Source organism: Chrysochloris asiatica, unplaced genomic scaffold (genome assembly GCF_000296735.1).
Source record: "Chrysochloris asiatica unplaced genomic scaffold, ChrAsi1.0 scaffold00159, whole genome shotgun sequence".
NCBI lineage: Eukaryota > Metazoa > Chordata > Mammalia > Afrosoricida > Chrysochloridae > Chrysochloris > Chrysochloris asiatica.
Window position 1 is genome coordinate 3,804,170 of NW_006408677.1, and position 13,869 is coordinate 3,818,038.

At 37.9% G+C, this 13,869-nt stretch overlaps 1 protein-coding gene across 2 annotated transcripts in view; it reads left to right on the plus strand.

Moving 5' to 3' along the window:
* MORC4 (MORC family CW-type zinc finger 4) overlaps positions 1 to 13,869 on the plus strand; it is an 85,926-nt gene that overhangs the window by 15,211 nt on the left and 56,846 nt on the right. For both annotated transcript variants that reach the window (XM_006871049.1, XM_006871050.1), the window contains exons 4-7: positions 7,626 to 7,843; positions 8,769 to 8,916; positions 11,565 to 11,697; positions 12,145 to 12,273. In XM_006871049.1, coding sequence (XP_006871111.1) covers positions 7,626 to 7,843; positions 8,769 to 8,916; positions 11,565 to 11,697; positions 12,145 to 12,273 — 628 coding nt within the window. The remainder of the gene's footprint in view (positions 1 to 7,625; positions 7,844 to 8,768; positions 8,917 to 11,564; positions 11,698 to 12,144; positions 12,274 to 13,869) is intronic.

A 13,869-nucleotide genomic window follows, 5' to 3' on the forward strand; every position in this document is an offset into this window, starting at 1 on the left:
CCCCCCCCACACACACACACCTTTTCTCCCACTGTAACCAGGACTTTCTAATGTGATTCCTTTCAGAGCTATTGGTAGAGGTAACCAGGGACTGTCCAGTTCTTCTGATTTCAGGGACATGAGAGACAGATGCTCTTGTGGTCCAGTATCCTATTAGACTAATTGTGGAAAACCTCTTTCAAATGTCAGGGATTAAAAACAACCACAGATTCAGAGATTTCAGGTATTCACCACCTATGCTTAGTAAGTTTTTCTTCAAAATCCAGAGAATAGTAGTATGCTTAGCAGTCCTAGATTCTTTTATATTACACAGTATATCACCAGTATATCCAGAAAGGAGCAATCCTTCCCTTGTATGTCCCTGAACCTTGTTTACCTCTCTAGATTCTAGATTATTGGTATTTTAAGGTACTTGGAAACAAACTGCTTCATTTCTGGATTTCATTCAAAAGAGCTGGTATCCAAGCCTCCTTGGTATGTAAACAATGTTGTGTCTTATGCGAGATAATAGAACAGGACTTAGATGAAAGAAACCACTTGTCTAAGCCAAGAAATCCTTGTGAAAACTACTGAATAAACTGTATAAAATTCATTCCTAAAATAATTATATATTAGAAGAGCTTAGATAGTTGATTTGATTGGTATCAGCATCCATTTTACAAATTCATGGTTATATTTAATACTTGGGAACGTAAGAACACATGGAATAGTTAAAGCGGAACATAGCAAAAACAAAACTAAAAACCAGAGCTTCTAACTCCTCACGTCATTCTTACCTTTTTCCTTTCCATTTCTGACCTCACTCTACTAATCTTCTCAACTCGGTATATTCATTTGGTCTCTCAAAACTAAGTAGTGTAATGAGAGTAGCAGATCCTTGAAAAGGGGAAAAGAGGTAATAGCTGAAAGAAGCAGTAGAGATCACACAAAAATTCAGGGAGTAATGTTTTTGTTGTTGTGTGCCACCGCATCCGTTCCAACTCATAGAAACCCTGTGTAGGGTTTCTAAGGAGCGAGTGGTGGGCTTGAGCTGTCAACCTTATCATTAGCAGTTCAGTGTTATCCTATAGCGCCACACCAGGGCCCTAAAGTACCAGTGAGTCAGTTCTGACTCATAGTGACCCTGTATAATGTTTCCAAGGAGCGGATGGTGGATTTCAACTGCTGACCTTTTGTCTTGCAGTCCACTGGTTATCCTATAGTGCCACACCAGGACTCCAAGGAACTAACACAGTTTCCCTATTTTCTCCAGTATTCCTTTACCACCTAATGGAAACTTCATTGTATTAGGGAAGGTTTAAGTTCTAATAACTATACAGTTAGCCAGTTGATGCCATAACCAAAATCCCAAACCCACTGCCATCAAGTCGATTCGAACTGATAGCGACCCTATGTACAATTTCCAGGGCTGTCAATCTTTCTTCAAGCAGAAAGTCTGCTCTTTCTCCCATTGAGCAGCTAGTGGATTGGAAGTGCTTGCCTTACAATTAGCCCATTATGCCATGTGATTGTTAAGTGCTATATAGGCTTTCTTTCCAAGGAGCAGCTGGTGGGTTTGAACTGCCAGTCTTGCAGCTTGCAGTACAGGCTTATCCTGTAGCACCACACCAGGACTACAGTGCCATTTTACAATGCTGTCAAATCAGTTCCAACTCATAGTGACCTTTTATAAGGTCTCCAAGGAATAGCTGATTGGCTTGAACCTTGTGATTAGTGGTCCAGTGCTTAATCCTACTTCACCACACCAGGATTCCCCACCACTATGTTGTTGTTGTTAAGTGCTGTTGAGTTGATTCTGACCCATAGCGACCCTGTATAGGGTTTCCAAGGAGCAACTGGTGAGCTTGAACCACTGACCTTGTGGTTCAAATGACTTTGCAGTCTGACGCATTAGCCCACAGTGCCACACCAGGACTCCACTCCCCACCACTATAGATAAGATTATTTATGACGAGCCCTGAGCTTTAGATATGACATATCTGAAGTAAGGGTAGGGTACAGCATGAGTATTCTTAGAATGACTTCCGCAATTAGTTTAAAGTTAAAATTTAAATATTATTTTCTGAGGGTTTGGTGCTATAAGGTAAGCACATGACTGCTAACTACAAGGTTGGCAGTTCAAACCCACCAGCAGCTCCTTGGAAACACTATATAGGGTCACTATGAGTCAGAACTGACTCCATGGCACCTAACAACAACATGAGGGTAAGTAAAAAAATATTGCTACTAAGCTTCCAGTTTAGACATGCACAGATTTATTCCTAACAAGATGTTTAAACATGTCTTTGTGATCACTGGATGGCTGCAGACAAGTTCTCTCAGTAATAAATTTATCTTAGTCTCATTTTGTTTTTCTTAAGTGCCCTTGAGTCAGTTCTGACTCACAACAACCCGGCATAGGGTTTCCAAGGAGTGGCTAGTGGGTTGGAACCACCAACCTTGTGGTTAGCAGTCCAGTGCTGATCCTACAGTGCCACACTTTTAAGGGAAAGAAAAAACAATGTTCAGTCAAAACAGTGATTTCTGAGGGATCTGCTGGACAACAAAAGTCAAGGTCAGTTCAGAAGTTCAGCTAGATTTTTGCATTCTCACGGGGCAATCTTGATAGATTTTCTCAGAGAATATAGGATGTTCACAGGAGATTATTAGGGAGAAGTTTTAAGAAAATGGAAAACTCCATTGGTAAGAAAAAGAGTCAGAAAGTTGCGCTGATGAAAATTTTTTCCCATCATGATGGTGTACCTGATCATTCTTCAAGGGTAGCAAGGGCTATCCTATGACAATTTTATTGGAAAACCCCACCATATCAGCTCTACACTCCTAATCTTGTTCCTTCAGACTTCCCCCGCCCCCCAAATCCAAAGATCTTTTAAAAGGAAAACAATTTGAGCCCTTCCTTCAGACTTCCCCCGCCCCCCAAATCCAAAGATCTTTTAAAAGGAAAACAATTTGAGCCCTTCCAGGATGCCCAAGTTGAAGAGCACAGAATTATTTGGGGAATGGTTAGGGAGATGGAACAGTACTTTCACAGAAGTGCATACACCTAAATGGAAGATACATTGAGAAACAATAGCTTCACGTTTTGGTATTTTTGTTTAATAGAGGTTTTTATGATTTTGTAGTAATACTTTTTGACTTACCTTCATATGTTGCATATAGTATATATTTTAATCCTTGTAACAACCCTATCTTTTCTAGCCACTTGTTCCACAAAAATGTTGTTAGGTGCCATTGAGTTGATTCTGACTTGTGACCCAACGGAATGAAACACTGCCCAATCCTGTGCCTTCCTCACCGTTATTGTTAAGTTTGAGCCCGTTGTTGGCTGCTACCATTGTCAATCCATCTCTCTGGGGTCTTCCTCTTTTTCACTGACCCTCTACTTTATCAAGCATGGTATCCTTTTCCAGTGATTGGTCCCTCCTGATAGCATGTTCAAAGTATGAGAGATGAAAACTTGCCATCTTTGCTTCTAAAGAGCATTCTGATTATTTCGTCCAACATAGAATTGTTTGTTCTTCTGGAAGTCCATGGAAATTTTAATATTCTTCTCCAAAACCATAACTCAAATGCATCGATTCTTCTATGGTCTTCCTTATTCTTTGTCCAACTTTCAGATGCATATAAGGCTATTGAAAATACTATGACTTGGGTCAGGTGCACCTTGGTCCTGAAACTGACATCTTTGCTCTTGAACATTTGAAAGAGGTCTTTTGCAACACATTTGCTTAATGCAATTGCTGTTGTTGTGGTTGTCAAGTGCCACGGAGTTGATTCATAGGATTTCCAAGGAGAGACTAGTGCATTTGACCCACCATCCTGTGGTTAACAGTCCAGTGCTGTTAACAGTCCAGCAGCACCACTTCTTGAGTGTTAATTGTGGATCCAAGCAAAATGAAATCTTTGACAACTTCAGTCTTCATTTATCATGTTATTTATTGGTCCAGTTTTGAAGATTTTTATTTTCTTTATATTGATGTGCAATCTATACTGATTTTGCTATAGTCTTTGATCTTTATTAATAAGTATTTTAAGTCCTCTTCATTTCCTGTAAGCAAGGTTGTACCATCTGCATATCCCAGGTTGTTAATGAGTCTTCCTCAAATCCTGATGCCTCATTCTTCTTCAGACAATCCCTCTTCTCAAAGTTATTTGCTCAGCATACAAATTGAATAAATATGATGAAAGGATAAAACCTGGCTCATACCTTTCCTGATTTTAAACCATTCAGTATCCCCTTGTTCTGGTCTAACAACTGCCTCTTAGTCTGTGTATAGGTTCCTCATGAACAAAATCAAGTGTTATAGAATTCCCATTCTTTGCAATGTTATCTGGAGGTTTTTGTGAGCCACACAAATGAATGCCTTTTCGTTGTCAACAAAGCACATGTAACCATCTTTCTGGTATTTTCTGCTTTCAGCCAAGGTCCATCTAACATCTGCAGTAATATCCCTCTGTCCCATGTCCTCTTCTGAATCCACCTTGAATTTTTGGCATTGCCTTGATCATCAAGGCAAGGGGCATTGCTGTGATTGTTTTTGAATTACCTTCAGCAAACTTTTACTTGTGTATGATATTAATGATACTCTTCAATGATTTTCCCATCCATTGAGTCACGTTTCTTTGGAATGGATGCAAATGCAGATGTTTTCCAGTTGGTTGGCCAGGTAACTCTCTTCTAGATTTCTTGACGTAGACGAGTTGAGAGGCTCCATCATTGCATTAATGTGTTTAAACTTTTCAATTAGTATTTCATGAATTGTTGGAGTCTTGTTTATCACCAGTGCCTTCAGTGCAGCTTGGCCCTCTTCTCTCAATATCATCCCTCCTTGATCATACGGTGCCTCTTGAGATGGTTGAACAATAGGCCAATTCTTTTTGATATAGTGACTGTGTATTCCCTCCAACTTCTTTTGGTGCTTCTTTATGTCATTCAGTATTTTCCCCATAGGATCCTTCAGGATTTCAGGTAGAGGCTCGATTTGTTTTTTCTTGTTATTGTTTTTTTTTAAGTTCTTTCAGCTTGAGGAATGCTAAGTGTATTCTTCCCTTTTGGTTTTCTAACTCCAGGTCTTTGCACATTTCACTATAATAATTTTAGTCATCTCCAGCTGTCCTTTTGGCATTTTCTGTCAAGCTCTTTTGTTCAAGAACAAGTTTCAGAGTCTCTTCTGACATCTACTTAGGACTTTTCTTTCTTTCCTGTCTTTTTAATGGCCTTTTGCTTTCTTCCTGTATGATGTTCTTGATGTCATCCCACAACTCTCTTGATCTTCGGTCATTTGTGTCTAATGAATCAAATCTGTTCTTGAGATGCTCTCTAAATTAAAGTGGGATATACTCCAGGTCCATAGGTCTCGTGGACTTGTTTTAATTTCCTTCCACTCCAATCTGAACTTGCATATGAGCAATTGATGATGTGTTCCGCAGTCAGTCCCTGGCCTTATTTTGGCTGATGATATGGAGCTTTGTGGTGTCTTCTCTCTCACATGTAGTCTATTTGATTCCTGTGTATTCCATCTGGTGAGGTCCTCATGTATAGTCGCTGTTTATGTTGTAGGGAAAAAAAGGTATTTGTAATGAGTAAGTATTGATCTTGCAGAATTCTGTCATTTGATCTCTAGCATCATTTCTATCACCAAAGACATATTTTCCAGCTACTGATCCTTCCTCTTTGTTTCCAACTTTTGCACTCCAATCACCAGTCGTTATAAATGTTATCTTGATTTCATTTTTGATCATTTTCAGACTGAAAATGTTGGTAGAATTCTTCAATTTCATCATTATTGGCTTTAGTGGTTAGTGTGTAAATTAGAAGAATAGTGGTAGTTAAGTGGTCTTCCTTGTAGGCACGTTGTTGTTGTTAAGTACTGGGGAGTCGTTTCTGACTCACAGTGACCCTGTGCAGAGTTTCCAAGGCTGCAAATCTTTACAGGAGCAGAAAAGCCTCACCTTTCTCCCGCGGAACAGCTGGTAGTTTCGACCTGCCGACCTTGAGGTTAGCAGCCCGATTCGTAACCACTACGCTACCAGAACTCCTTTCCTTGTGGGCATATGGGTGTTGCTTCATAGATAGCATTGTACTTCAAGATAGATCTTGAAATGCTCTTTTTGATGATGAATGTGATGCCATTCTTCTTCAATAATGCCATACCTGACATTGTAAACCGTGTGATTGATTCAAAATGACCAAATGCTTGTTCATTTCAACTCACTATGCGTTCCATTTCATTTTTGAAAACTTGCTGTTTTTCTAGATTCATGGCTTCGTACAGTCCATGCTTCATTTATTAATGGATATTTGCAACTGTTTCTCATCATTTTGAGTTTTGCCTCCTCAGCAAATAAGGATCCCCCAAAATGTGCTCCTTCCACATCATTGTTATCTCTACTTTGAGAAGGGTGCTCTTTCCCAGACGTATTTTGAGTGCCTTCCAACCTCAGGGGATCATGTTCTGGCACTGTATCAGTCAAGTGTTTTACTGCTATTAATAAGCTTTTCAATGACTTAAGAATTCAGAAGTGGTCTGCCCCTCCTTATTCCTAACCTGTCTTAGTCTGAAAGTTATGCTGAAACCTATTTGTCAAGGGTGACTCTACTGGTGTTTTAAGTACTGGTGGCTTAGTTTCCAGCAGCACAGCAGCATACAAGCCACCACAGTCTGACAAACTGATAATAGACAACAGTACCGGGAATGCTTAAATTTTTCCAACTTCTACAAGTCTTTTTTTGAATACCAATGCCTATTGACAGCAGAAACTCAACGCTCTCTTGGTTTTGTCAAATAAATCACTGCCCTAGAAGTTACACTGTCTGTGGCTAGAATTATTTGTAGGACAAACAAAACTCATCCATAGTGTCAGCTCTAGAATGACATAATAGCATTATTATAAAATTTGTCAGTGTTCATAGAAGTTATCCTTTCATTATATTTACTTGTGGTGAGGGGAGAAGTACAAGGAAGATAATCACTGTTTTCTAGATTTTATATCTTTAATGTCTTTGGTACTATTATTTTGGTGGCTCTTGATGGAGAATATACGAAGGGGAAAAGCTCTGGTTCCCAGATTAAGCAGAGATTGTAAGGCGCAACAGATTTGTGAGGTGACTCAGTGACAGATCCTTGATAGAACTGGAGAGACTTTATGCTGCAGCTGTTTGCTGATATTCAGAGGCAGAACTACCTATTTTTATCCCTTGGCCACATTCCAATGAACTGTCCCTGCAGACTGAGCAGAGGGTAAGTAAGAATTGGAAGGGTTATCCTCTGGTTGGAGAGTTGAAATTGTCAAGAAATAATAGCCATTGGCTTTCAGATTTCTAGAAAGTGGTATTACCAGGTTAAAAGATCCTTAGGCTAGTATCACTATCTGGTTCTTTTGTTCGCTTCTTTGGATATGCTCTGAAATCAATTATGTTTTTCCATGAACTTGTATAAACCACACAGCAAAATCAGCTCTATTACCCTATAGTAATTTCTTATGTTCTTAATACCAAAAGTAACAAAAAAAAAAAAGGAGGTGCTTCTACATGTGTTCTTCATGTGTAAACCAAGTAATCTGCTTGTCACTTACTTTAGGATGCTGTTCATTTTTCTGACTTCTTTTTTCTTGTGTAATTACAGCTTTGGCTTTACAGATAAAGCCATAAAGAAGAGCCAGTGTCCCATCGGGGTCTTTGGTAATGGTTTCAAGTCAGGTTCCATGCGGCTGGGAAAAGATGCTCTTGTGTTCACCAAGAATGGGGGTACTCTCACTGTTGGACTCCTGTCACAGACCTATCTGGAATGTGTCCAGGCCCAGGCAGTTATTGTACCAATTGTTCCATTCAGCCAGCAAAACAATATCCTTTCTGAAAATGGACAAAGTTTGTTAAAATTTAGTCTAATCTGATTACTTCAGGTCAAATCCAGCTATCAGCAGTTTTCATCATTAATGTGAATGTAATGAATGTCACTCAACTGTATACTGAAAAATGGTTTGAAGTGGCAAAATTTTTTATTACATGTATTTTAACACGATAAAACTATTGCATAAGAGTTCATTTTGAAAGAGGTATTTATTTACATGGCTTAATTTAGTTGGAGTTTCCCATACTAAATATTTTACAAATAGTGGATCATTGACTGAGACTTAGAAATGTTTTTATAATATTGAAATTCAAGTTTTTTGTGTGATTTTATGGACAAAATAGTCTGTCTCCCACTTCCTGTCATGATAAAATTCCCAAGACCCTCTCTCTCTCTTTTTTTTTTTTTCTCCTAAGGATATACTTAAGGAGCTCTGGTAGCGTAGTGGCTGCAAACCGCAAGGTCAGCAGTTCGAAACTACCAGCTGCTCTGTGGGAGAAAGATGAGGCTTTCTGCTCCCGTAAAGATTTACAGCCTCGGAAACCCTGTTCAGGGTCGCTATGGGTCGGACCCGACTCAATGGCACTTAACAACAACAAGGATATACTTGGACAAACTATACTCTTAGATACCAAGTGTCTTTAATCCCAACAGTATAACAGTAAGGTTTGAACTCATTGCTTCCCAAGAGTGGTCTTAGAAAATTCTGTCAAATATAGGACCAACTTTTAAGCTGTATTCTGTATGGGTGATCCATTTTAGTGTTTATATTTTCAGCCTGTCCCTATCTTTCCTCTTTTATTTTATAGCAATAATGTCTGTATGTTTTTGCTAAACACACAACCCAAAAGGCAGAGCTCTCTTTTTGATAGCATCCTCTTAAGATTTCAATTTTTCTTTGACTATATTTGGTTCTACAAAAAATGATTATTACTGAAGACTCCTTGCCCAGCCTAGAAGCCATCTTGAACTATTCAATTTTCAACAGTGAAAATGACCTGCTGTCCCAGTTTGATGCTATCCCAGGCAAAAAAGGCACCCGGGTCCTCATTTGGAACATCCGCAGGTATAGTATTCTATGGGTGGTAGGTTTTAATAAGTAAAAATAGTATGATGAAGCACATTTACTCAGTATGCCTTAGGAAGCAGAGAAGAAAAATTTTGATCCATACTATAGTTGTATCTCAGGAACCCTGGTTTTTTTGTTGTTGTTAAGTATTGTGGAGTTGGTTCTGACTCATAGTGACCCTGTATAGGGTTTCTGAGGCTGTAAATCTTTACGGAAGCAGAGCGCCTCATCTTTTTCCCGCGGAACGGCTGGTAGTTTCGAACTGCCGACTTTGAGGTTAGCAGCCCAATTCGTAACCACTACGCCACCAGCAAGCTGGGCTGCTAACCTAGAGGTCAGCTGTTCAGCTCTACCAGTTGGTCTGTGGGAGAAAGATGAGGCTTTCAGCTCCCATAAAGATTTCCAGCCTCAGAAACACTATACAGGGTCAGTATGACTCAGAACTGACTCAACGACATACAACCACCACCACCATCACCATAGTTGTACCTCATTGTATCGCATTTACTTTAAGTAACAACCACAGTTTTCTTTGAGATAGTGATTCTTGCTGATGAGATGTGGAACTTAGTAAAAGGGGACGGGGCATATGCCTGTCCTGGGGCTCTTGCCACAAATAGTCAAGACAGTTCAACATTATTTATTCTAAGATCTTCAGAATCTTTTACAGGTATTTATTTCATATTCAACATGGTGTATAAAAATAGGGCCCTTTATCTTAATGCTTTCAGTGTAGCTTGATTAGAAGCCGAGAAATTTTTGAAGCAGAGAAATGTAAAGTATAATCCTAGATCCGGTCGTTATTTTTAGAGCTACAAACATTCTGGAAATACTCTAGGATAGGTAATTTATTTAATATTGCCATGCATATTGGAATACTTTTGAAAGGTGACCACTAAACCTGTATAAAATAGAGGTATTACTGGTATGTTTAATAAAGGAGTATCAGATGTATTCATTCTTATTTTTCTTCGTAGTTCAAGTCTAGTCTCATTTCTTAGTTGAGTAAAACATAAAAACCCTGCTGATTTACATAGAGAGTATTTTTCAGTTAAAAAGGAAAAAAAGTAATGAGGCTCACGCATTGGTAATTTAGATATTCCTGAGTCCTACTAAGGAAGCTTTAAGTAATATAATTTATATTATAAAAATAATTTTCCTAAGGTAATTTAGGAATTGTTGGCTTAAACCAAGCTCACCATGTGGCTTTGATGCAGGATTTCTCAGAGGCATTAATATGCTAATGTGTACTGAGACTGTTGAAGAGAGCAATATAGTATGCAGTTTTTCCCATTAAAAACATTTTTGTTTCCTAACCTCTTTTTCTTGATTAGTGAAAAGTTATGTACCAGGAGAAACTTTTTCAGAGTATGTGTGTTAAGAGTGATGTGAGCTAGTGAGAATCATCAGTGTCCTGAAAAATCTAGAATGTACTATTATAGTGAGATGGACTTTCTTCAAGCTACACACAATAGTGGCTCTGGCTCAGCCTTGAAAAGGGAACTATATTTTTAACATAGCAACTCTGAGCTTGTGGTGCCTAAAGTATGATTTTGAGGAGGCTCGGAGGGCTAGAAATTGCTTTTCAAGTTTATTTGATAATAAAATATTTACTTACTCACATATATACATACATCTTGGGGGACTACTGTTCCCACAGACCAAATTTTGAGAATTGTTGTTCTGATATGGAGCCCTGGTAACAAAATAATAAGAGCTTGGCTACTAACTGAAAGGTTAGTGGTTTAAACCCACCCAGTAGCTCCAGGGGGAAAGACCTGGAAATCTGTTTTCATAAAGATTTACAGCCTAGAAAACTCTGCGGAACATTTCTGCTCTGTCACATGAGGCTGCTGGGTGTTGAAATCAACTCAGTGGCAACTAACAACAGCATTGTTCTGATGTATCTAGTTTCTCTATAACTCATCCTTTGCTTTGAGTTTTTTCTAGGACTAAAGATGTGCCTTGCCTTTTTTCCCTGGCATTGGTTAGTGATGTAGCCCAGGGTCTTGGAATGGACCAAAGCTAAGTGGCTCAAAGAATTATGGGAAGAAGAAAGGCCCTATGGAAACAATATTAGTACTATTATACTGAAATGATATCCATAAATGGTGTCCTGAGGATGAGCATATCTATGCTGGTTTTATTAACAATTTTTCTTTATTACCTTCTAAAGAATAGCGTTAGATTTGGGGAAATCTTTAAATCTCATTAGCCCTTGTACTCTTCACTAAAAGAAATAGAAACCGGTCTTATTTCATCTATTCATTCAATTAGGAAAAATGATGTTGATTGACTTACCCATCAGTACCCAGAAAGTTGGAATCTGTGGTAAAACCATGTTTCAAGAATAGCTGACACCCATTTGATTTCATCAGATCACAGTCATTCCTACTCTGCTTTTCCTTTCCTTAAGAACTTGGTAGCACTACTCCTGTGGAACATACACTTATTTAGTAGACTGAAAATAACGTTAAATATTATGTGGTCTTCAAATCCTTTGTAATTCCTTTGTGCTGGTAGCTAAAGAAACAAAGAAATGCCTGAGTTTTGGCTCATACTGTCTCTTTTCTCTTGGGTTCCTAGTGAATTTTTGTCCTTTGGAGCCAGTATTTGTTAGATTGGTACTTGTCTCTTTTACCCAGAAATAAAGATGGAAAGTCTGAGTTGGACTTTGATACAGATCAGTATGACATCCTGGTATCAGACTTTGGCACTGAAGAAAAAGGGACTGGTGGTGCTACCTCTGAGCTTCCAGAAACAGAGTATTCTTTACGGGTAAGAACATAGTATTTTCTCAGCATTTGAGAGGTAAGATATCCGGCACTATGAAAATTCTGTAGAACAAGATCTCATTTTAGTCATATAACGATGACGGCCTTTTAGCCCTGTACTAAGATTCCTTTTGGAGTCCTGGTGTGGCACTGTTGGATAAACATTGGACAGCTAACAACAAACTCAGCAGTTTGAATCCACACAGAGTTGCTATCAGAACTGACTGGATGGCATTTAACAACAGGATTTATTTTCACGGTCTCCACCGAAATAGTTTAGCTAACGTGAGTATAGGTGGCAGCACTTTAGTGTGTTAGTTAATGTTACTATAACAGAGTATAATAACTGAGCCAAATCTTTGCCGGGAATAGATCTCAATGTTTGCAAAGTTTTATGGGGATGCTAGTAGAATTGGCAGTGTCGCATAACTTTTCCTTCATTGTTCCATAGGCATTTTGTAGTATTCTTTATATGAAGCCACGGATGAAAGTTTTTCTACGTCAAAAGAAGGTGACTACGCAGATGATTGCCAAGAGCCTGGCCAATGTAGAACATGATGTATATAAGCCTACCTTTACTGTATCCTTACAATTACGTGAAGTTGACCTCTTCATTTCAGGATTAGGATTCCAGGTTGGTACAAAAGAAGAAAAAGAACAGCTTTCTTTTTCTAATTAAAAAAAGTCTATTACAGTAGAAATCCTGTGATAGTGTATTTGAGGGAAGTTTTTCTTTAATGCCAATCTAAGCATCACTTGTATCAGACATCACTTAGAAAATTATTAAGTAGTACAGATTCTTGAAGTTTGGACACTGTTTCAGTGGATTCTGAAATCTTTGTTCTTTTTAAAATAAGAAATCTGTTGTATTTTTTAAAAAGCACCTCATCAGATTCTAATGGGTAGCCATATTTGAAAATCTCGGCTATGAAGAATAAGCCACTTTGGCTTGTAATAGAATTTCCTGATATATTAGTGATTGAAGTAAGCAAAATGTTGACAAGAACTTGCTCTTCTTGCAGTTATTGTGAGATTTTTGTTGTAGCAGGTCTAGACTTGTATTGATGGAAATTAGAATGGAAATTAAAGATTGTTTTTCTAGGGTATAAAGAATCTTTAACAGGTTTGACGTGGATTCCCAGGTGCTTTTTATAATGGCAACCATTTGGATGAACCCTTACTCTTTTTCACTGCCCTGTTGAATCGGGAGCAGACTTCAGACACTAGGGTTTATCTTAAGGTGAGGTATGGAAATTAAGTGGCATATTGTTGATGGCTTTAAAAGGCAGAAGAAAAGGATTTGGCGATACTCATTTATTCATTCATTCATTCCGATCTTTATTTTTAAAGTATTAAAAAAAATACCAGTTTTGTGGTATGGATTTTGTCTTGTTTCAGAGAGTTTTGTCTTGTCTGTGCATTGGAATAATTTGGCATTTGATCTGAGCTTAATATATCTGTGCCAAACATGGCAGTATAAATATACCTACTTCTTCATTGCCTTTGCATCATATCTGCCCTGTTTGGGGAATCTCTTACTCTGTTGCACTCCTACTCCATAATTTAGAAATTTTAAAATGTGCTGGGGAAGGAAAGTATTTGACAATCAAAATCTTTTATTTACCCCAGGGGTTTCCTTATAAGTACCTTTTCTTAGAATAAACAAAAGTGATTAAAAAAAAAAAAAAGCAACAAAAATAAAATTTTATTTTAGTAGCATTTGCTTTAATGAAAATCTGTTTCTTGGTCTCCCCTTTATCTTTATTTTTAAAGTTGAGTAAAACTTAATAAATGCTCATTCTTATTTTGCTTTTCTTATAGCAATTAGTTTTCTTAAATTCATTTATTACCCAAGTTTGTTAATAATCTTACATGAAATATATTGCTATAAGATGGTTCACTGTCTTTTACCTTTAAAAGTAAATTTGTTCTTGGTGCTTTTGCTTTCATTGCATTTTGTATCATTAGCAAGACTTACCATATCGCTTATAATTGTGTGGATTTGTGTTGTACCATTTATAGCTCTTACCAGAGCTGTGAAACCTAGCAGCAAATTGAGTTCCTAGCAAGCGTTAAGGAACATTTGTTACTATTTATGTGTTCTTTAATCACTGATGATATTTTGGTCTATTTCCTTACTCTCTGTATTATACGTGTTTTTTATATGTATTTGCTG